Raw genomic sequence first — 23,482 nt, forward strand, 5'->3', positions numbered from 1 at the left:
TACATTAGATCAAGTTCACAATAATAAAATTCTTAGCAGATATGTTTAGTGTTAATTAACAGAGGACAAGGGAACTTGCAGATACTTTTCTCAGAAATCACCACCTGCAGATTGTGCAGAGTAATAACTGTATGCATTACCATTTACTGCATACAAGTCATTATAAAAAGGAAGTCACCAAATCAAAAGAAGCCTGAAAAGAATTAAAAAACAGTACATACAGGTGGCTAGAGAACATATAACCATGGCAGTTTGCAGGAATTTTACAAGAATTTAATATGATTCAGTCTCCCACTTCTATTTTCAACAGCTGCAGAATGGTGGAAACAACTCCTTATAAGCAGATGGCAGCAAAGATCTCTAGAATCAGGATCTTCAAAAAGAGGCTTCAGTTGTGACGATCAGCAAGGGCAGCTCTTATTCCCACAACGCCCACTTACATAACCCAGAAGATGTCAGCTACACTGCGAGTCCACCAACAGATACAATGTAATGTGCATTACAGTTCCTGACTGACACTGTACCTCATGCACAGCCATGTTGCTAATGACAAGAGTCATAATTCCAAGTCTGCTGCCTCACAGAAAATTCTAACCAGATTCTTTGTTTTAAACACTGCAGCTTTGAGACCTCCAACAATGACACTAGGGCCACTAAAGTCTCAGGTGGCTCTCCCCACAAATTGGGGAGATGTCAAAGCTAATGCCACAATTAGCTATATGAGAAATGATGTTTCTACTGAGCACTGGGTCAAACCAAAATGAAATCCCAGGTCAAACACTGTGCAGCAGTAACTGGGGACTAACTACCCAAACATCTGTTGGAAAAGTCATATGGCAAAACACAATCTCTAATAAATTCCTGGAACATACTGAGGGCAACTTTTTTGTTGTTGCAGAAAGCACAGTAAGTAACATGTGGACAGCCATTTCAGACTTGATTCTGAGCAACAGGGAGGAATTGCTTTAGGAATCTGAAGGTGGAAAGCAATTTGGGTGGAAGTTATCATGAAATGATTTCATTATTCTATGGAAAGAAAGGAGGAGTGAAAGTAGCAGAATAAGGACAATGGACTTCAAAAAAGTAGACTAAGTCAAATCTGGTAGGTAAGGGCCTATGGAAGAAAATGTAAGGGATAAAAGGCATTTAGGAGAGCTGGCAGTTTCTCAGAGAATATTAAAAGCATAACTGCAAACTATCCCAAAGTGAAGGAAACCTAGGAAGAAAAGTAAGAGGCCAACACAACTCCAACAGGAGCTCTTTAATGACCTGGAAATCAAAAAGGAATCCTTAAAAAAAAGTAGTACTAGAATAACTGCTAAGGAGTACAAAGAGAGAAGGTGAGTGAGGTAACAGTTTACTGGACCAACTTCTGATGGTGAGAGAAACAAGACTGAGCTACACAGAGCTCTTCCTCAGGTCTGGGAAAGGTACTCCCAGTTTCACAGCTAAATACAAGATCGAACAGACAGTTAAGCAAAAGTAGTTAGCACATGTGCTAAGGGAGCATTCAAGATCATGTGGCCTGTTAAAACCTCTGTAGTCATCAGACAAAAAAGGAGGGTTAGTGGGTTACAGATTGTTGTAATAAGCCATAAATCTTGTGTCTTTATTAGACCATGATTTTTAGTTTCTAGCAAATATGAATTTAAGCTCCCAGGCTCGTCTTTCTAAAACTATCAAAAAATCTGACGACAACCATCCAATACAAGAACAAAAAGTTAAACCAACTACTCCACAACCACAGATCACCACATCCGGGAGAAACCATGGCAGCAGTACCCACCATACAGGCACTATACGACATCTGAACATCATCAGTTTATCAAAACTACCTCTCACTGGAGCTGAATTATCCATGTTCTCTAAGGAACGGAACTTCTGCCCTACCACAGAAACTGATACCATACTAACATGTGGAGAACTAGAAGAGGTTCTCTAAATACATATGGAGTGGGGGAAAGCATAGGGCCCTCTACTTTGTGGGGATGGAGAGATAACCGATGACATCAAAAAAGCTGAAGTGTTTAATATCTATATTGATTCAGTCTTTATTAAATATTCAACACTAGATAGCGCAATATTAACAACCAGGAGGAAGAAGCACAAGCTAAAATAGGGGAAGAACAGATTAAAGAATATTTAAGTAAGTTAGATGTATTCAATTAGGCAGGGCTGGAGGAAATTCGTTTTAGTGGACTTAAGAAATTTGTTAACAGTTCTAAGATTGTTTAGGTTATTTTCGAGAATTCTTGAAGGAGTGGGGTCCCAGAGGACTGGACAAGGGAAAATCAGGGCAAAACCTTTGCCCTTGTACCTATCTTTAAAAGGGGGAAAGAACGAGGACTCAGGAAATTACAGACCAGTCAGTCTAACTTTGACCTTATGTGGAAAGATACTGTACTGGACCAAATTATTAAACAATCAATTTGTAAGCACCTAGAGAATAACAGGATTATAAACAACAGCCAGCATGAATTTGTCAAGAACGAGTCATGTCAAATCAGTTTAGTTTCCTCATTTAACATGGTTACTGGTGTAGTGGATACAGGGAAGCAGCAAGTGTGGTATATCTTGATTTTAGTAAAGACTTTTGACACAGTCCCACGTGACTGTCGCATAAGCAAACTAGGGAAATGTCTAGATGAAATTCCTGTAAAGCAGGTTGAAAGACTATTCCCAATGCTGTTAAAATGGGAGGCCTTCTCTATGGGTCAAACAAGGGTCAATCCTGGGTCTCGTTCTATTAGTTATTTCCATTAATTACTTGTATAGTAAAGCAGCAACTACGCTTATGAAATCTACAGTTCACACCAAGCTGCACTGTGGGGCTGCAAGCACTTTGGAGGACAGTATTAGAATTCAAAATCTTGATAAACTGGAGGATTGGTCTGAAATCAAGATAAAATTCGATAAAGACAAGCGCAAAGTACTACACTTACTAAGGAAAGAAAAATCAAAAGCACAACTACAAAATGGCTCAATGATAGTATACTTCTGAAAAGGATCTGAGGATTACAGTGGATCACAAATTGAGTATGAATCAATAAGGCTGTTGTGAAAAAAGCTAATATTCTGGGATGTATTAACAGGAGTGTTGTATGTAAAACAGGAGGTAACTGTCCCGGTCCACTCAGCACTGATGAGGCCACAGCTAGAGTACTGTATCCAATTCTGGGCACCATACTTTTGGAAAATGTGGACAAACTGGAAAGAGTCCAGGGCAGAACAACAAAAATAAGGTCAGATTTTCTAAACTCGTCATACAAGGTGTCAAATATAAAGGGAAGGGTAAACCTCTTTAAAATCCCTCCTGGCCAGAGGAAAAACCCTTTCAACTGTAAAGGGTTAAGAACCTAGGATAACCTCACTGGCATCTGACCAAAATGACCAATGAGAAGACAAGATACTTTCAAAGCTGGAGGGGGGGGGAGAAACAAAGGTACTCTCGGTCTGTGTGTTGTTTTTGCCAGGAACAGAAAAGGAATGGAGTCTTAGAACTTAGTAAGTAATCTAGATAGATATGCATTAGATTTGGTTTTGTTTAAATGGCTGATAAAATAAGCTGTGCTGAATGGAATGGATATTCCTGTTTGTGTGTCTTTTTGTAACTTAAGGTTTTGCCTAGAGGGAATCTCTATGTTTTGAATCTGATTACCTTGTAAGGTATTTACCACCCTGATTTTACAGAGGTGATTTTTATTTTTTTTTTCAATTAAACTTCTTCTTTTAAGAACCTGATTGCTTTTTCATTGTTCTTAAGATCCAAGGGTTTGGGTCTGTGTTCACCTATGCAAATTGGTGAGGATTTTTAATCAAGCCTTCCCCAGAGAAGGGGGTGTAGGGTTTGGGAGGATTTTGGGGGAAAGACGTTTCCAAGCGGGCTCTTTCCCAGTTATATATTTGTTAGACGCTTGGTGGTGGCAGCAATAAAGTCCAAGGGCAAAATGTAAAATAGTTTGTACCTTGGGGAAGTTTTAACCTAAGCTGGTAAAAATAAGCTTAGGGGTTTTTTCATGCAGGTCCCCACATCTGTACCCTAGAGTTCAGAGTGGGGAAGGAACCTTGACACAAGGAAAGTTTTAAATTAGTCTTGAGAGAACACGGAGTGGAGCCTCAATCTTCAGGTATGCAAAGGGCTGTGATAAAGAGGACAGTAATCAATTGTTCTCTATACCCACTGAAAGTAGAACAAGAATTAAGTGCCTTAATCTACAGCAGTGGTTTTCAACTTGGGGTCCGCAGACTAGGTCTAAGATTTCCAAAGGGGTACACACCTCCATTTAAAAATTTTTAGGAGCCTGCAAATGAAAAAAGGTTGAAAACGATTGATCCTATAGCAAGGGCGAATTAGGTTACATATTAAGAAATGGGGGGTGGGGAAGAGAACTATAATTAAGCCCCAGAATTGGCTTCCAAGTGAGGTTGTGGAATCCCCAGCATTGGAGGTTTTTAAGAATGGGTTGGACAAATACTTGTGAGAGATGCTCTAAGTTTACTTGGTCCTGCCTCAGCTAAAGGTGCTGGGAAGGTCCCATCCAGCCCTACATTTCTATGATTTGATAATGGTATCCAGACTCCCACATCACTGGCATGTTATGTTTTTATAGTAAGAAACTACCTCAGTGCTCTGCAGCCATTAGTTAGAAGATAGTTGTTTCACATAAGAATGTGTATAAACAAAAAAATTTCTTTAAAGATTCCACTGAAAGATTTTGGATTTTGAATTCAGTGACATTTTCTATTAACACTGTAAATTATTTCCTTACACACACTTTTAATACGTATCAGTTGTGCAAGATAAAAATACAGACTAAGTTACAAGTTACACTTATGCAGGTTAAATATATTTACTAACAACTATAAAATAGATCTATTCACTCCAACCAGTTCCAATATCAGATTAACTAGGCTACTCGAGGAAAGTTGGAGGAAGTAAGTTGTTCCATTTCTCTCATTCTTTGTCAGTTACAGTGTAGCATCTAAATACAGATTAGATACGTCCCTTGCAAGCAAAGAGAGTTCCAACATTACACTGCAGGAAGCATTTGTGTTTCATTACCAAGCAAATGGCCTACTTATTTCTGCAGCACACAGTGAAACTGATGAACCAGTAATTCCTTGTTTCTGCAAAGAAGTGTTCTAGACAACCAATTAGGAAATCCTACAAATTATCTGATAGATAAGTCTTATCTAATGCTTTTTTCCTTTACCTTCTTTTAAGTTGCAGAACCCAAGAAGTTACATATAAAGTACACGCACAACAACAGAGGCTAACTTTGTTGTTTTACTTCTATTACAGGTTGCAGAAGAAAAATCCCAAAAGGAATATTGCAGCAAATACAGTAATTCCTCACTTATCGTTGTAGTTATGTTCCTGAAAAATGCGACTTTAAGCAAAATGATGTTAAGTGAATCCAATTTAAATGCGGGGGGGGGGGGGGGGGGTTAGGTGCCAGGAAGCTTCCTCCGTCCTGAGCCCTGTTGGGTGTCCTCCCTGCTCTATGGAGATGGGGTAAGCGAGGTGCAGGAGCAGGGGGAGGGGGACACCCTGACATTAGCCCCCTTCTCCTCTCTTCACCCACCCCACGAGGCTCTGGAGAGCAGCTCCAAGGCAGAGGGCAGGAGCAGCACATGGCAGTGGGGGGAGGGACAGTTGAATTGCGGGCAATTGATAGCCCGCTGGCCGGCTGCTGTACAGGGAACTTAGGGGAGCGGGGAGCTGATTAGGGGGGCTGCTGGTCCACTCTACCAGCTAGCTGCAACAGGCTGCTCTTCCTACAAGCAGTGGACAAAGCAGGAGGCTGCCAAACGACATTATAAAAGGAGCATTGCACAACTTCAAACGACCATGTTCCCTAATTGATTAGCAACGAAACAACATTAACCGGGACGACTTTAAGTGAGGAGTTACTGTACGCAGACCTCGAATTCAAAACAGTGACAAAGTCTGGAAAGGGACAGAAGGACATTTTGTACTGTTTATAAAACAGACATCTTATGACAGGCAAATTGTACTGCTGAACATGTGAATAGTAAGGTTCAGGATATTAAAAATGGCAAGAAAAAAAATAAAAGCCAGGCTTTGACAGAAACCTGTCAGGGAAGAATGAGATAAAAGAACCAAGAAGCTACAGATTTTCATCCAGTCTGGTACTCATGTTGTGCTTTGAGGCAATCTGAGTGAATTCAGTCCATTGTTTGAGCTTTTTATTAACTATATTTCACAAAGACCCACTGGGAGCACACACTTGCCCAGATCATCATCAGCTGGAAAAAAATACCTGCCTGAAGTTTTCACTCACCAAGCTGTAACTAGAGATGTTTTGAGTGGTGGAAATTCTCTTTAGTAACTGATGCAACTCTAGAGCTTGCTGGACACCCAGCAATTAACATCCTGGCAGTGTTCTTCAGTGACAAATATAAATCAATAAATACCATTTAAATCCTCTGTTGCTCCTCAGCACAATGTAGGGGTCATTTCAATTTGGATTCAAGACATGCTGGAGAGTAGACACACACACAGGAAAACTGTGTCAATCCACAACACTCCATGATGCAAATGTAATGCTTAGTGAAAGACCTGAAAGAAATGTATCCACATCTGCTGCACATTCCATGTATTGTGCATCATCTCCATGTAGGCTTTGATAATGCAATCAGAACTGATGAGTTCCACGACATCACTGAATTTGCAATACATTTTCTAGCAATATTTAAACATACCAACAGGCAAAGGTGAGCATTTGATAAAGTCTGTCAACCAAAAAGAGCCCATCAAATGTGTCCCTGCCCTCCCCGCATTGTACAATCGCACTGGTTTTCCTGGCTCAAGGCAATACAATTCATTCATGCGCACTGGGACAGAGTGACAGATTCTCATTAAAGGTGAGGATACAGTCAGTTCAAAGAAGACAATGAAACTCTGCTGGATTGTTGAGGACGATCTTTTCTTTTTGTCTTTTGAAAGGAAATAAATGGGGTTCTTTTTCAAATGGAAACAAATGCACCCCAATACATCACTCTGATCTGTAGCTTAACCACTATTTATAAGTTGCGACTGACATAGATAATGCCTTAAGAAATAGAAGGCAAGTCAATATGCTCCAAAAGTGATCCCTTTCCATCTGCACTGTGTACTTTCACACCAGAATTTCAAAGCCAACTGAAGGCAACCATATCACACACTGTACTCAGACTCTATGGATCGGGATTTCTCTTTAATCCATTTGTCAAGGCCCAGATGTCACACAATTTTAGCAACTACAAAAATATTCTGTGTATTTCCCTTACTAGGCAGAAGAGTTAAAGCATGATTTTGACTTGCATATGGTGTGCAAAGTGCCATGTGATGATTTGAACACTAGAGAAGGGAAACCCAGCCATTGTGTGTCATGTCCAGTGCATCACCTGAACTCACAATGCCAGCAACTTCAATGTTTATGGAAAAATCATTCTGCCTGTTGAAAAGTTCAAAGCAAACATTGCATATGCCTCTCTGAAGACCAAATTGGACAGCTCAACCTTTTGTACTGTAAGAGATTTGGAGATCTTCTGAAATCTAGAATAATCTGCTGACTACCAAATAACTAAGCATTCCAGTAACTGTAATAAAAGGCCTGAGGTGGGTGAGTGTGTGCACATGCATACACATTTTTTGGTGGAGGGGGAGTGTCTGGGGGCTGGGGAAGGAGTCTCACTTAAACCTCCTAGTCATAGAAACCTTATGGGCAAAAATCCAGTAATTTAGACTTTTCAATTAGGCCTGGACTAGCACACGACTAGTAAAACCAAGTATGATGAGTTGACGTAAGGATATTTACTTTTGTATACTTTGATATATAATGCTGACATATTTGTTGACATAAAACAAATGTGTGTTTTAACAGTCTATAAAAGCTTTAACGTTTTCAATATGAATGTGGCTTTACTAGAGATGCTCCAGTTGAGGAACCTCATATTAATGAAGAAGCCTGGATAACACATTTTGGCCAGGTCTTTAATGACTACCCCCAAATGGCTTTTTAATCTAATTCAACCATAGTTGGTGCAATGAGGAATCCTCTCTTTAATTTACCACTCTAGCCTTCAGAAATAGACGGTGAACTCTAGTCATTTATTTTAGCCCAATGACAGAAAAAAGTTCCAGGGGAAGTTTTTTCTCCCCACTGAAGTTTTTCAGAAGAATCTTGCCTGGTGTCTCCAGTTTTAGCTAAATGATTTACCCTCATTAGTCATGCTGGAAGTGCATTATCAGAGCGGGGTTTTTTTTGTTTGTTTGTTTGTTTTTTAAGAGGAACCAAAAAAAATCCTGATTCATATAGACCTATTAGTATGTTAGACGTGGGAGGGAAAATTTATTCTAGATTTTTAATATCCAAATTTGAAATGCGGACTTGAAAGGCTAATTTACTACACAAAGAGCAAACTGGCTTTAGGGCTAGTAGAGCCACAACTGACAATTGTTTATTTTATCCTATATGATTTATAAATATACTGCAGTTAAGGGTACTAGATTGTATGTGGCTTTCATAGATCTTAAGATAGCATTTGACTTTATTAACAGAGAAACTGTGTGTGAAATTAAGAATTGGGTATCAAATTAAGACTTCTGTATATTTTGGAGGATTACACTCGGGCAACACTTCAAGGGTAAGAACTAAAAATCAACCAAGACACTATTTTCTCTACTTCTAAGGGAGTATGTCAGAGATGACTTCTAGCACCTTTTTTTAATTAATTTATTAATGACATGGTGTATGTTTAAAAAGAAGGTAAGGCCTCTCTGCCACAAATGAAGGATAGCTCTATCCTGTTACATGCCAGTGAGATGGTTGTTTTATCTCAAACTCCAAGAAGCCTCTGAAAGTTATGTCATTTTTCTTCATACTATAATTCTTAAGACCTGGTTCTCAATTATGATTTTGGGAAGAACCCTCTGCAAATTGAGTGGAAGATAGGAGGCTACCTTGTAGAAGAAGTCTCTGCTTGTACGTATTTAGGGATGAAGTTTCACCATTTGGGCCGTTGGTCCCCTTATCATAAAGGTTTAAAACAAAAGGCCCTTAGCTTTGCTCAGTGAGTGCCCTGTTTTATCCACTCAGATGGTGGGAACACAGCTTCTGTAACACTAAGTTTTTTATGCTACAATAATATCACAGATGCTTTAGGGGGGGTCAAAGTTTAGTTTAGAGACCAAATTTTAGCCACAGAGATGGCTCAAAATAATTTTGAGGAGCCAATTCTCCCAAATTGTAAGCTTGCCTCATCTTTACATACTGAGGTGGGTTGCGGTGGTTTTTTTTGTGGGGTTCCCCCCGCCATAAGTAAATGACCTTGAATTGCTTTTTTAAAATTTTGGTCTAAAACCTGTACTCCTCCAGATTATAGATTGTTCCTCCATCTCCTGAAGGCAAAGCTAGGGCAATCTGAGCACTCCTTATTTCCATGGTATAAGACCTTCCAATCGATTATAGTTAGAAAAACCTAACCTATTATTGACTTATTGTCGGTACTGTTTGATCAACTCAATCAATTACTCAAACGGAGAGCCACAGATATTACCCAGCAAGATGATGTGGCTGTGATTCATGATTCCAAGTTTGCCTTTTGGTTCTCTACTTTGAGGACAACCTGTATTTTTGAATTGTATATGAATGAGTTATCAATTCCTCATTTATGTAAGGCATATACTCAATTAAAATTCCAAATCACGGTAACTGCAGTCCTCAAAAGTTAGATATGGAAAAGTTCCTTCAGATCTTTTTTGCCCATGTGAATCTGGAGCACTGGAAGATATACCTCATTATCTTTTGGATTATTCAATTTTCCAGTTTCTGAGAGCATGGTTGATTTTACCTCTTTTGTATAAAAAGAATCTTTATCAGCTCAAAAGAATGGATTTTTTTTTAGTATTTTCTCAGTGTCTGGTAGGAATTAAATTGATTGCAATTTTTGTCCTTTTAGCATTATGGCTTAGAAGAGAGTTAAGTTCTGACTGACATTTTAATGTATTACATGGATGTTGGTACAGTTTTAGATTGTGTATGTTTTTCTCTGTGTGTTTGCATGAGACATGTTATAGGTTATCGAATAAAATCAAATAAATCGAATAAAATCGAATTTCAGCATCTGTCATTAAATAATTGCCTGGCCCCCTTCATTAATTTCATAGAACTGTAAACATTTAAATAAAAAAAAGCTTAAAAATAAAGATTAATTTGTCGGAGTTATGAAAAATAAAGATCAGGTTCCACCAGTCTTCAGTATAAGGGGTCAACAGCCAAACTGTCAGTCACGTAAACTCCTCCATGCAGGACATACAATTGGAAAACATTTTTTTAAATTGTTTTGCAGCATCCTGCATTACTGGCTCTGTTGTGCAATGGGAAAACAAGAGCAGGAGAGACTCTCAGCAGGTACGGCTGATATATTGCAACATTTCTCTCAAACCCCATTTCCCCTGCTGCCAAGTTTCTTTCAGCACTGCAGTGAAGCAGCCCTTTTCAAGCATTTAGGACAGGGGTCTCAAACTCAGTTTACCTTAGGGCCAGTGCCAGTCCTCAAATCCTCCCAGCGAGCCAATAAGGTCACTCATGCCACCCAGAACCCACCCCCCCAAAACTCCCCCAAAAAGCCCAAGGCTCTGAGAGGGAGTTTGGGTGGGGGAGGACGACTGGGGTAGGAGATTGGGGTGCGAGAAACATGTGGACAAGGGGGATCCAGTGGACATAGTGTACTTAGATTTCCAGAAAGTCTTTGACAAGATCCCTCACCAAAGGCTCTTACGTAAGGTTCTGGGCTGGGCAGGAGGTGGGGGTGCAGGCTCTGGGACGGAGGAGGGGTGAAGGCTCTGGGATGGAGTTTGGGGGACGGAAGGGGTATATGGGAAGGGGGTGCAGGCTTTGGGAGAGGGTCGAGGCGGTACGGTGCTTACCTGGAGCTCCAAGGCGGGGCAGGCCAGGGGACCTCCGCGCACTGCGGCCCCCAGGCACTGCCCCCACAGCTTCCCATTGGCTGCAGGGGTGCTCAGGGCAGGGGGCAGTGCATGGAAGCACAGCCCCTCCCCACCCCAGGGTTGCAGGGAGGGGCCAGCGGCCACATGGAATGAGCACACAGAAAGCCACCCAGCTCCAGGGAGAAACCTGGCCCCAAAACTGCTGGAGCCCCGAGGGCCACATTGGGAGGTTCTCGGGCCGCAGATGGCCAGCGGGCCAGAACTCTGAGACCCCTGATTTAGGGAGAAGTAACCACATGGCCTCTCCTCACTTGAAAACTAACCACAAAATCCAGATTTTACATAGTCTGAGAGCCACAATTTTAGTTATAAGCTATACCGATCCTGAATTGTTTCTTACAATTGTGAAATTATTATTGTTGCTCTTTAAGAGAGCTCTCTAGAGTGGAAATGTAAGGTGTTCTTTTCTTCATGTTCAAAGAATCTTTCTGAAATGATGATCTATTTATAGAATGTCAGATGCAGTACATGAATTTTTGATCTCTTGAGTTATATAAAGGTAGAACAAAAATGCATTCATTTCACACACACACAGCTGCCTCCACCTTTCACACAAAACAAAAATGCCACAATCTTCTCTTTCAGAATTGACCATAGCATTTTAGAGTGGGAATATGAATATTTTCACCACTCATTTTACCCAGTTGTAATTACACCAAGCACAGACTGACCTCAAGATTTTGGAAAAAGTCTTCACAATTATTTTGTCTCCTCTCCACCCCTCACTACCTGGGGGGGGGGGGGGGGGGGGGGGGGATGAAGCAGGGGGGCGGGGGAGCGGAAGAATCACTATCAGTAGAGATTGCTATTGATCCAGGAGCCCAGCTGCTCAGGATAGTGACAGCTATGCATGGATCCTACTTAAATATATAAATTGGCATATTTCCTTTTAAGCCATAAAGGGAGTCCAATTCCTTATCAGTCAGAGGTTTGCCTAGAGAATCTAGTTAAGTGCCAGGTTATTTACTATCTACTCTTTCCTCCCTCCTCACCATTATTTATCTACAGAAAGAAGAGTAGTCAACAACCTTGATATAAAATAAGGACATAAACTCATCACTTTACCTACTTAAAAAAAAAAAAAAGACCAAAGATGCAGAAAGTTTCCAGGTAAACGCAATAAAAATAAAGGGGCAAATGTTTAATAAAATTCACTGTCCTAAGAGTTGTGTGCATATTTTCCTGTTTATTCCTTTCTTCCAGTTACGTATCCACATCTCGCCTTCCAGCCATCTCCATAACACTCCCACTCTTATTCCCACTGTTGTCGTCTTTCTCTGAAAGACAGCATCGCCTTTCTTCTCCTACCAACTTTCATAATCACATCCACTTCCCTGCTCTTTCGTATTACTGTTTCACCCTCTAGTCTTCTATTTATGTAGTTTCTGCTCCCCAGTGTCTCATGTGATCTTTGTTCCCTTCTATATTTCAGTCTTCAGGGTCCACCCAACCTTTCCCCTTTGTGTGCTCCATGCACACACTTTGCATTTATAAAATGTAATACCTTCCATCTGATCTCTATACATTTTAAAAACTAGTTTAGTCTGAGCTCCCCAGAGACATTACATCATAGAATCATAGAATATGAGGGTTGGAAGGGACCTCAGGAGGTCCTCTAGTCCAATCCCCTGCTCAAAGCAGGACCAATCCCCAATTTTTGCCACAGATCCCTAAATGGCCCTCTTAAGGACTGAACTCACAACCCTGGGTTTAGCAGGCCAATGCTCAAACCACTGAGCTATCCCTCCCCAGTGTTCTTACTCTCATTATAATAAAGAAAGATTATGGGCCTGATTTGCAGAGGTCCTATACACCCGAAGCTCCATATGAAGTCAATGGGAGCTTCAGGTGTTTGGTGCTTTGAAAAGTCAGGCCATAACAGAGGATTTGGTAAGTGAAATGAATGGGATTTAGGTGCCTAAATACCTTTTAAAAATCTGGGCTGAAGTGACTTGCCAAAGGTAACACAGGGCTTGTCTTCACTACCATGCTTCAGCACACATGGTGAAGACATGCTATGATAATGGGAGAGCGCTCTCCTATTGACGTAATTACTCCACCTCAACAAGAAGCAGAAGCTAAGTCAGTGGGAGAGCGTCTCCTGCTGATGTAGTATGGTGTAGACACTACTTTAAGTTGATGTAACTTGCATCATTCAAGGGGGTATTTTTTCACATCCCTGAGCAATGTAAATTACATTGACTTAAGCAGTAGTCTAGACAAGCCCCCAGAAAACTCATTCTCATTTCCATTCCTTAAGTCGGAGGCCACTATTTCTCTCCTTTCATTGCTCCTCCTTAAAAGATTATGAGAAAGTAGTAACTATCCCATTGCACTTAGCTATCAAATAAACAGTTTTGTTCATAATATGAGCCTCCTGATTGAGCCACACAAGGAATACCCCTCAGATGCACCCCTAATCCTTTGGATCAGTTCCCTCAGCACTTTAAAGGAGATTTCAATGTCCTCAAAGCTACAAAAGAGGTTCTGCCAGAACGGGCACAATGATTTCTGATGTGCTCCTGGTATGCAAGAAGGATCAGTTGAGACAATTACTTTTTTTTCCCCAAATCAAGCTAAGCAACTCCTATAGAGTGGGAGCCCAGATACAAGCACTAGCTGGTTAAAATGAACTTTGAGCATTAAAGTAAGGGCATCAATCTTTCAATTCACTTGAAAGATACTACTTTTCCCCCTCAGGAAAACTGAAATTTATTTCAATCTTGTAACTAAAAAAAAGGAACTCTCACGCTTCCTTCCCATTTGAAAAGCTTTTGTGAAATAATACACCTTACTAGGTAGAATTTTACATACAGACCTTGTTTTTGGAAAAGAAATACCACCTTAGGTCAAGTCTACAATTCATAGGGGGTGGTTTTTTTAGCCATATAAACTATTTTGATTAGGGATATGATATTTTTAAAAAAACAAAACAGTTACAACAAAGCCATAATGTGAACGCAGTTATACTAGTATAACTATACACCAGTATAATTGCATCCACAATAGGGGGTCGAATAGCTTTAGTTATATCTGTACAGTGAATGCTGTGCTACTTTCTAGGGTAGACAACTCCTTACAGTAGGAACACAAATTTCCTGTCTTTCGTTTCATGAAAGTTAATTCTTGGTGGCTTTTTCTGGCTTACCACTCCAACAGCTAATGAAACGTGCATAAATTGTACTGTCCATCCCCCCTTCCACTCCAGACATGCTGTATTTCACAACCAGCCTTGAAAGACAATCCGCTTGTTCTCACATCTTATTGCTCTGAAGGGAAGACTCAGAGCTCTGGGGAAGTAGAAGGGTAGGTTAGATGGGGCTCTCTGTCTCCCCATACTTGCTAGTAATCAATAGGTTTGAGTCAACAACTTCCTTGGTGCTCAATTTTTTTACAAAGTTCTCTGTTCCAACTGAACGCCATCTCTCTATCTCCACAGGTTAAGCATAAACTTTCCAATTGTGACTTACCATTTTATTCTGGAGAAATCCTGTAATGATACATCTCCCTGTTATGCTTATGTTTTATTTGTAAAGGGAAGGAGTTATCCTACCTTTTATACAATTCATCTGTCTGCAGCACTAGTATGAGCTGGATCTGAGATTATTCAAGCATTCACACCACAATTGACACCTTTGGGAAGCTTTGCTGACAACCACAGACAGGCCTAACTGCAGAAATTAAAAAGACACTATATCCATTTCCCTGGCAAAGCAGGATTATTCCCTATTACGGCTGTTGATTAATCGCAGTTAACTCATGCAATTAACTAAAAAATTAATAGTGATTAATCACAGTTTTAATCACAATGTTAAACAATAGAATACCAATTGAAATATATTAAATATTTGTGAATGTTTTTCTATCTTTTCATATATATTGTATTGTGTAGTAATTGACAAAGTGTATGATTTTTATTATAAATATTTGCACTGTAAAAATGATAAACAAAAGAAATAGTATTTTGCAATTCACCTCATACAAGTACTGTGGTGCAATCTGTCATGAAAGTGCAACTTACAAATGTAGATTTTTTTGTTACATAACCACACTAAAAAACAAAACAATGTAAAACTTCAGACCCTACAAGTCTACTCAGTGCTACTACTTGTTCAACCAGTCGTTCAGACAGACAAGTCTGTTTACATTCCCAGGAGATAATGCTGCCCTCTTCTTATTTACAGTGTCACCAGAAAGTGAGAACAAACATTTGAATGGCACTGTTGTAGCCAGCATCGCAAGATATTTATGTGCCAGATGCGCGAAAGATTCATATGCCCCTTCATGCTTCGGCCACTATTCCAGAAGACATGCTTCCACGCTGATGACGCTTCTTAAAAAAAAATATGTTAATTAAATTTGTGACTGAATTCCTTGAGGGAGAATTGTATGTCCCCCTGCTCTGTTTTACCTGCATTCTGCCATGTATTTTATGTTATGGCAATCACGGATGATGACCCAGCACATGTTGTTCATTTTAAGAACACTTTCACTGCAGATTTGACAAAATGCAAAAAAGGTACCACTGAGATTTCTAAAGATAGCTACAGCACTTGATCCAAGATTTAAGAATCTGAAGTGCCTTCCAAAATCTGAGAGGGACAAGAAGTGGAGCATCCTTTCAGAAGTCTTAAAAGAGCAACACTCCGATGCAGAAACTACAGAACCCAAACCACCAAAAAAGAAAATCAGCCTTCTGCTGCTGGCATCTGACTCAGGAGGATGAAAATGAACACATCAGTCCACACTGCTCTGGACTGTTATCAAGCAGAACCCGCCATCAGCATGGATGCACATCCCCTGGAATGTTTTTTGAAGCATGAAGGGACATATGAATCATTAGCGCATCTGGCATATAAATATCTTGCAACACCAGCTACAACAGTGCCACCAGAACGCCTGTTCTCACTTTCAGGTGACACTGTAAACAAGCAGCATGCAGCAGCATCACCTGCAAATGTAAACAAACATGTTTGTCTGAGTGATTGGCTTAACAAGAAATAGGGCTGAGTGGACTTGCAGGCTCTAAAGTTTTACATGGTTTTATTTTTGAATGCAGGGTTTTTTGCACATAATTCTACATTTGTACATTCAACTTCCATAATAAACAGATTGCACTACAGTACTTATGTTAGGTGAATTGAAAAATACTATTTATTTTGTTTTTTTACATTGCAAATACATTTAATCAAAAATAAAGTGAGCACTGTACACTTCGTATTCTGGGTTGTAATGGAAATCAATGTATTTTAAAATGTAGAAAACACCCAAAAATACTTAAATAGTATTCTATTATTAACAGTGTGATTAATCATGCGATTAATTGAGATTAATTTTTCTAATTGCTTGCCAGCCCTCTTCCCTAGCGTATTCTTCAGTGCTTTTCCTTGCGTGACTATTCACTAGATCTCACTGTGAGGAAGTCTTCCCCAATATTCCACCTACATTTTCATCCATTCCAGGACATGGAGATTGGATTAGCCTTGCAATGATGCTCTCTAGCATAAATTTTGAAGAGTAACTGTTATGGGGATTAATTTCATTTTGTTTTATATCAAGGGAACTTCCCTACCCACACACATTTTCAAATACAGTCAAGTCCATAGCAGGAGCAGGGAGTCTGAGCTTGCCACATACCAATTAACTAATTTAATAAGATTAGTAGTCAAAGGAAATTTAACATTAGGGGGTAACACTGTACTGAACCAATACACATTTCTTTTCTTCACCAGTTTATCAGATTTTACAAATCTTTCTTTCCCACAAACATTTCTGTTACTCTGTCTGTATCCTGAACAACCAGTCTGTGCATGTTTTAGTCATCTCATACTCCTGGTTTGGAGGAGGAATCTTTCCTTTTGTGTCCTATTTTCCTTTTGAAAAGAGAAGGGTTGTTCATTTCTCCCTTTTATTATTCACTTACCAACCCATTAAGAACAAGGACCCTCATGGAAGAAGCCCTTCTTCTGGCCTTGTAGGGTTTGATTTCTCTCTCTCCATAATCTACCAATGCTGCTTCTTCAATTACCTGTGGAACAATCCCACCTAAAGTACTGAAGGAGCAACAGAGAAACTGACACACACCTAGTCATTTTCACTCAAACTGCTGCTGGGTCATAGCAGATTATTCAAGGACAGGTGTGAACTTGTGTGAGAAGGAGGAGAGAAGAGGAAGAGGAACAAAGGACAAAACAAGAAAAAAAAAACCTAAGGGCTTGTCTACACTAACGCTTTACAGCGCTGCAACTTGCCTTGTTTAGGGGTGTGAAAAAACACACCCGAGTGCTGCAAGTTTCAGCGCTGTAAAGTGCCAGTGTAGACAGTGTACCAGCACTGGTAGCTACTCCCCTCATGGAGGTGTTTTTGTTTTTTAAACTACCCCCCACCCCACCCCCTTCCTGAGCACCATGCCTTCTGCTATCAGAGGGCAAATAGAAATTTTGCCATGGCAGCCCTTTAACGTTGTTAGTGAAGACATGCCCTAAGTCACTTAACTTAAATACAGAGGCTTTGTCTTGAAGATGTGAGAATGCAACAATGAATTCAACTCTCTAAAACAACATTATACGATTTTTTTTTCCTTCTGAAACCTACAGAGCTAAAATTTGTTTGCAAAGTAAAAGCATGGAAGAAACTATCAATTTTCCTTGAGATTGGGCAGAAAATTTAAAAACAAAAGTCACTCTAAAAATTCATTATACAAAGTGATGTTATGTTTGGATTGTTGAGCAGCCAGCTCATATCATCTTATTGTTTTCATTAACTATTCAAGAGAGACTTCAGAAGTTTGATTTCTTTTCTTTTCTTTTATTTTTTTTTTTAAATGGCTGTTACAAGTTTTGGTTCCTGTGGAAAAAAGCTTCCACTAGTATTAACCAAAAAAATTGTACACTTACATACTAAATCAGAACAATAGCTGTTACTGAACAGACTATACCTATAGAAGAAATTACTAGACTTACTTGTATAGAAGCAGAAGAATTCCTACAGTAGTAAAACAAAAGATTTTGCCAGTGATTTTTTCCCCCCATTTTTCCATGCTTATGCAATTAAATAAAAGTCTGGGGTTATTTATAACATGCAGTTTCATCATACCACAAAATTTTAGTTTAGAACACTTCATAGGGATGTGTGTTTAAAAGCAACTCTGTTCATTTTAATTGTTAAATATTGTGGGAAGGTTTCCATTGCTCTTAAGGTTTTACAAAAATGGTTTACAAGTTTTAAAGTTAAGCAGTGTCCCTTTAATAAAGGCTCTGAAATTCATTACACAGTGTCAAGTTTTTTGTTTTGGTTTGTTCTTTCAATAGAAATTTTCTTCTTTCATTTCATCCCTCCTCTTCCCCACCTCTCCTTACATTCTCTTTTTTTCCTCTGTATCCTATTTCCTTGGCCATATGTTATACTCTTTGGAAAGAAAGTATTTCCTTTCCCCTACCCCTCAAGGAATGAAGCAATCATTCCTTTCCCTTCATTCTGTTGTCTTATTCTACCTCTTTATCTGACTTTTTCATCCCTTTGATAAGGCTTGGAAAAATTTGGCATATGCTATAGAAATGACAACACAGAAAAAGCTAGATAGCTCCACTGCAGAAGTTCAAGGAACAATCTCCAAGCAACTCCAGCTGCTGGGAAAAGGAGAAGATGCTGCAATTCCTCCCTGATTGATTTCTCTATATTCTCCTTAGGAGCTCCAGCTTTTGTATCAAACAATGATTCATTAGTGTTAGAAAAGGATGAAGAAGGATGATCCAGCAATTCGGGCACGAGCCTAGGACTTAGAAAACTGGGGTTCAGGTCCTCGCTATGTCACATACTTTCTATGTGACCTTAGGCAAGTCACCGTTTAGTTTCCCTATCTATAAATGGGAATAACTACTTAACTCATGGGGGACAAACACATTAAAGATTGTGAGGTGCTCAAATAGCCACTGAAATGGGCCACATGATTGTAGTAAGACAGTCCAAAGGACCCCAGATGCTCGTCTCTTCCCCTTTCTTTCTTTCCCATACACACACCCCAACAAAGTCAGAACTTCCTGGCTCTCCTCCCACACAAATGACTCCCACGTTCGCCTCCGATACCAGGCATAGCTTTCAATAACATCAGCAGACTAAAACTGACAATTCTTGACACAATTTTACTGAGGTTCTAAATTGCAGTGGTGAAATTAACCCTAGTATTGTTAATTTCACGCTGATGATGGGGAGGGGGAGAAGAGGTAGGACTTAAAAATCTATCTAGTTAAAGCAGTGTAAAAGACTGTATGAATACACAAAACAATATGAACCTGGATTATATTACTTTAACATCATAAGGAACAGGTTTAAACTAAACACCCATGTTTAACAAAATCAGTTTTAAAACCGATTTAAGTCAAATCACCTCAACTTCCATTTTTAAACAAGGCCCTAGGGGTCTTTACACCAACAGATTTGTACAATCTTCTCGCCTTCCTCTCAAGTTTTGTTGTTTCTGCTGTAGCACTTCAGTGAAGATGTTACTATGCCAACAGCAGAGTTTCTTCCATCAGTGTAGTTAATCCACCTCCACAAGAGGCATTGTAGCTATGCTGACCGCAGAAGTTCTCCTGTCAACATAGTACAGTCTACACCAGGGGTTAAGTCAGTATAACTGTCACTCAGGAGTGTGGATTTTTCACACCTCTGAGCAACATATTACAGTGATGTAAATTTATAGCATAGATCTGGCCACAGATGAGAGTTGGCAAACTGGCTATGAATACCCAAGCAACAGCAAAAGGAGGGCAACAGGAAAAAGATAGAAGTGCATTGTCAGTGCATTGCTAAACAGTAGGCTGCTGCTCCTACACTCTTCTCCCCACCCCACCCCCTTCCTGAGCACTGTGCCTTCTGCTATCAGAGAGCAAATAGAAATTTTTAAAGGCAACCCCCTCCCCTCACACCTCCATTCCATCAGCATTCTTTTCAGAATCCCAATTTTCCATTTTCTTAAGCGTTCAGAATCACCTTATAAAAGTCTCTGAAAAGATATGTTTAGAAATAATTCTTGTGCCATTTTTTGCTTTCCTTGTTATTTCTAGGGATATTTGCATGACAATTATATCTTTGTGTCTTAAGAGTTAGCCTTTTCCTGCAGTTTGTGCCCCACTTGGGGGAATAATCCTCTGTGATGACAACTGTTTCCACAGCACTAGTTGTGATGTCACAAATGAGATTAATCATTTCCAAGGGAGTGCAGCAGGGTGTTGTATGCAAATATATCTCTATTAATAAGACTTGTTCACACTTCAACTTTTAAATATTAAAGAAAGCAATACATCTTAGGATTGGCTAACGTGGTTCATATCAACTTAAGTCTTAAGCCATTCTACAACCATTTTTAAAGAACCATGTTTAAACCACAATGTTGATTAAGAATAGTTTTAAACCTCAAGTGAGTTTTGGCTGAACACTATTTATTTCTATACAGATGAGGGGGTTTGCAGCATTTGCTAGAGAGTAAGTCCATCCAAGAAATCAGACTTTTTGGCATTCTGTTGGCAAGTATAAATAAAGGTTGGCAAGTATAAATAAAGCATACACAACCATTTGAACCTAGTACAAGAACATACAGATTTACACATGCACACACTCTCGGAGTATTGATATTAGACTAGATGCAAATACCATTCAAATTACTGTAGATGTATACGGAGTGTCAAATGTTGAAATAAATGCTACTATTTAACACACACTGGAATGGCAGTTCTCATAAAAATGGAGATCTAGATAAGGTGTGCTAGAAATCAAAAGATGCTACTTTACCTTCTTCCACAATTCCATTCAGCACAAAGCTTTTTTGCACTAGTTACCAAGAGGGCAGTGTGGATTTAGGTTGTGAAATATATTTAACTGGGTCAGTCAGCCTGCCCTCCACAGTGTCCCACAAACTGCATTTAAAACTATGAATTTGTATTTTAACATGTTTCAGAGTAGCAGCTGTGTTCGTCAGTATCCGTAAAAAGAAAAGGAGTACTTGTTTAACGAATTTATTAGAGCATAAGCTTTCGTGAGCTACAGCTCACTTCATCAGATGATTTTGGTGAATGGGCTAAGGCTAAACCATATAAAACAGTATTACAAAAAGAATGTACAGTGTGCCATTGAACGCTGATTGTCTCATCCCCACACACAGGCCCAAAATCACGTTATTGACTGGTTCCATTGTGACTCACACATGATTATGCAGACAGCAATATCCAGCTCATCTCACTTCTGTTTTTAAACCATGCCCAAAACCCTTTTCAGTCTGAACATAGTTTGTATCCACACTACTGTGATGCCTACTGAGCTCAGCTGGAGCGTGTGTAGTGGAGTAGGAATGCTGCAATCTTAAGGCTATGACAAACTGAAAAAAAGAACATCCACAGTAATGCACCAATTCATGCTAACTATAACTTTCATTCAAAAAAATGGGTCTAGTGAAAACCGCTTTCAAAAGGTGGCTGAAGTTCAAAGCAATATACTGTTCTGAGATGAACAGCTTGTGGTCTTGTCAAAAAACAAAAACAAACAAAAAAAAAAGGCTTAACTCTATGCTTAAGATAGACGCCGAGCAAAATACTTCTTATAGGCACATAAAATATCACAATTTCCCAGTGTCAGTAGGTTTTTCAGTGGGTGGCACCTGCCAGCCATTACACCGACATTTACAGAGCTCAACTCTGCTGCCTCAGACACGGCCCCTCCAACGCTCAGGAAATACCCAGCAGGCACTGAAGTCTTCAGAAAGCCGCGGGAGAGGAGCCGGGCAAGGCTGGAGCCGGCACGGAAGATGCCCCCCGGGGACCAGCCAGGGAGATGGGACTGGGCGGAGGGGAGGGGAGGGGAGGGCACAGGAAAGAAGCGGGCCAGAGCTCTGGCTTTGGAAAAGGGCAAAGCGGTGCCCCTGGCGGCTGCGGAGCCAACAGCTGGTCCCCGGGGCGCGCCAAGCGGCATGGCCGGAGCCCAGCGCCCGCAGCCCGGGCTAGCTGGCGGGTACCCGGGCAGAGGACGGGGCAGGGGGACGCGGCTCCTTTGTTCGCCCCGAGGGCGCAGTGGCTGCGCCCCAGGTCCCCCCGCCCCCACTCACCCACAGTCGCCAGGGTCTCCAAATCCTCCAGCTTGCCGGCGTGGGGCTCGGGCGGCGCCGGGGAGCCGAAGCCCGCGGGGCTGGAGGAAGGGGCGGGCTGGGGCTCGCCCGCCCCCGCCGCCTCGCAGCCGCCGGCGCTTTTCGGCCCCACTTTGGCCTTCACGGCGCTGAGCGCCTCCATGGGGTCGGGGGCGCGAAGTTCGCGTCTCCGGAGCCGGCGCGGCGGCGGCTCCCCCTTCAGCAGCAGCAGCAGGAGCAGGGGCGGCTGCCCCGCCGGGCCAGTTCCTGGTTCAGCCTCTCAGCGGCTGCCGGGCTGCCCAGCATCGCGCCCCCGCCGCCTTCCTGCCCCGCACCACGAGCAGCAGCGGCAGCCGCCCCGGCTGCGCGCCCTGCCCTGCTCCCCGCGCCGCCTCTCCCGCCTCCCGGAGCCGCCGCGTAGACAATGGGCAGCCCGGGCGGGCGAGGCGAGCGCGGAGCCGCACGCGGGGCGGGAGGAGGCGGGGCGAGGTTGGGCTTCCTGCAGCTGCGGCACAGACAGTCCCGGCGAGCGAGGGAGGGAGGCGCCCGCGGCACCAGAGCGTGGTCTCGGCTCATCCCCGCCGCCCTGCGCAGAGCCCGCCCGCCTGGCCCCACCTGGGCGGGGGGGGGGGAGACACAAGGCGCCCTCGCTGCGCTTCCCCCACCTGGGGGCGGCAGTAGTAGCAGCGGGCTGGTGCTTTCAAAATCCAGATGCCCGCCCCGCCCACACGTTTCAAACTGCGGCTCTTCCTCCCAGCCGGCGAGCCCCACCCCCGGGGACACCTGAGGCCGCCGCTCAGCCTCTCACCTCCCCCGCCACCTGGTAAACCAGGCAGGACTGGGCAGGTTCGGGGGGCTCCCCCTGCGGCGCCTCGGCTGCGAGTTGGCGTCTCAGCCCCGCGCGCACCCCGGCTTCCACCCCGCCTCCAGCCCAGAGAAGTGTCTGGGAAGAGAAAAAGTTCTGATCGTGTAAAAGCGTGGCAAGGCGGAAAAGAGCTAGAGAGGGGCAAATCTGGCCCTGTCACCCCAGTAGCAGTGCCCCTCATAGACGGCACCAAGAAGGATCGCTGTCATATCTGCCACATTGGGACAGCAATCAGTCCTGCTAGGCACTGCTATCCCCACTTTCTTTGCTTCGCAAGTTTGCATATGGTGTTAAACGATTGTATAGTGTTCAGTGGCAGACATATTTAACCCCTAACATGCTTTACGTAGGCGGGGGGAGGGGGGAGGTATTTCAATAAATGTTCTCAGACATGGACTGGAAAGGGCCCTCTCCTCTCTGGATGGCACAGGGTTAAAATAAAAGGAGGACTTGTGGCACCTTAGAGACTAACCAATTTATTTGAGCA

At 41.8% G+C, this 23,482-nt stretch overlaps 1 protein-coding gene across 1 annotated transcript in view; it reads right to left on the minus strand.

The window, feature by feature from the left end:
* Positions 1 to 22,559, minus strand: part of PRKX (protein kinase cAMP-dependent X-linked catalytic subunit) — a 120,445-nt gene extending 97,886 nt beyond the window's left edge. Inside the window, exon 1 of the mRNA XM_073354212.1 lies at positions 22,113 to 22,559. Coding sequence (XP_073210313.1) covers positions 22,113 to 22,293 — 181 coding nt within the window. The 5' untranslated portion in view covers positions 22,294 to 22,559. The remainder of the gene's footprint in view (positions 1 to 22,112) is intronic.
* Between the last annotated feature and the right edge of the window lie 923 nt (positions 22,560 to 23,482).

This window comes from Lepidochelys kempii, chromosome 1, assembly GCF_965140265.1.
Source record: "Lepidochelys kempii isolate rLepKem1 chromosome 1, rLepKem1.hap2, whole genome shotgun sequence".
NCBI classification, from domain to species: domain Eukaryota; kingdom Metazoa; phylum Chordata; order Testudines; family Cheloniidae; genus Lepidochelys; species Lepidochelys kempii.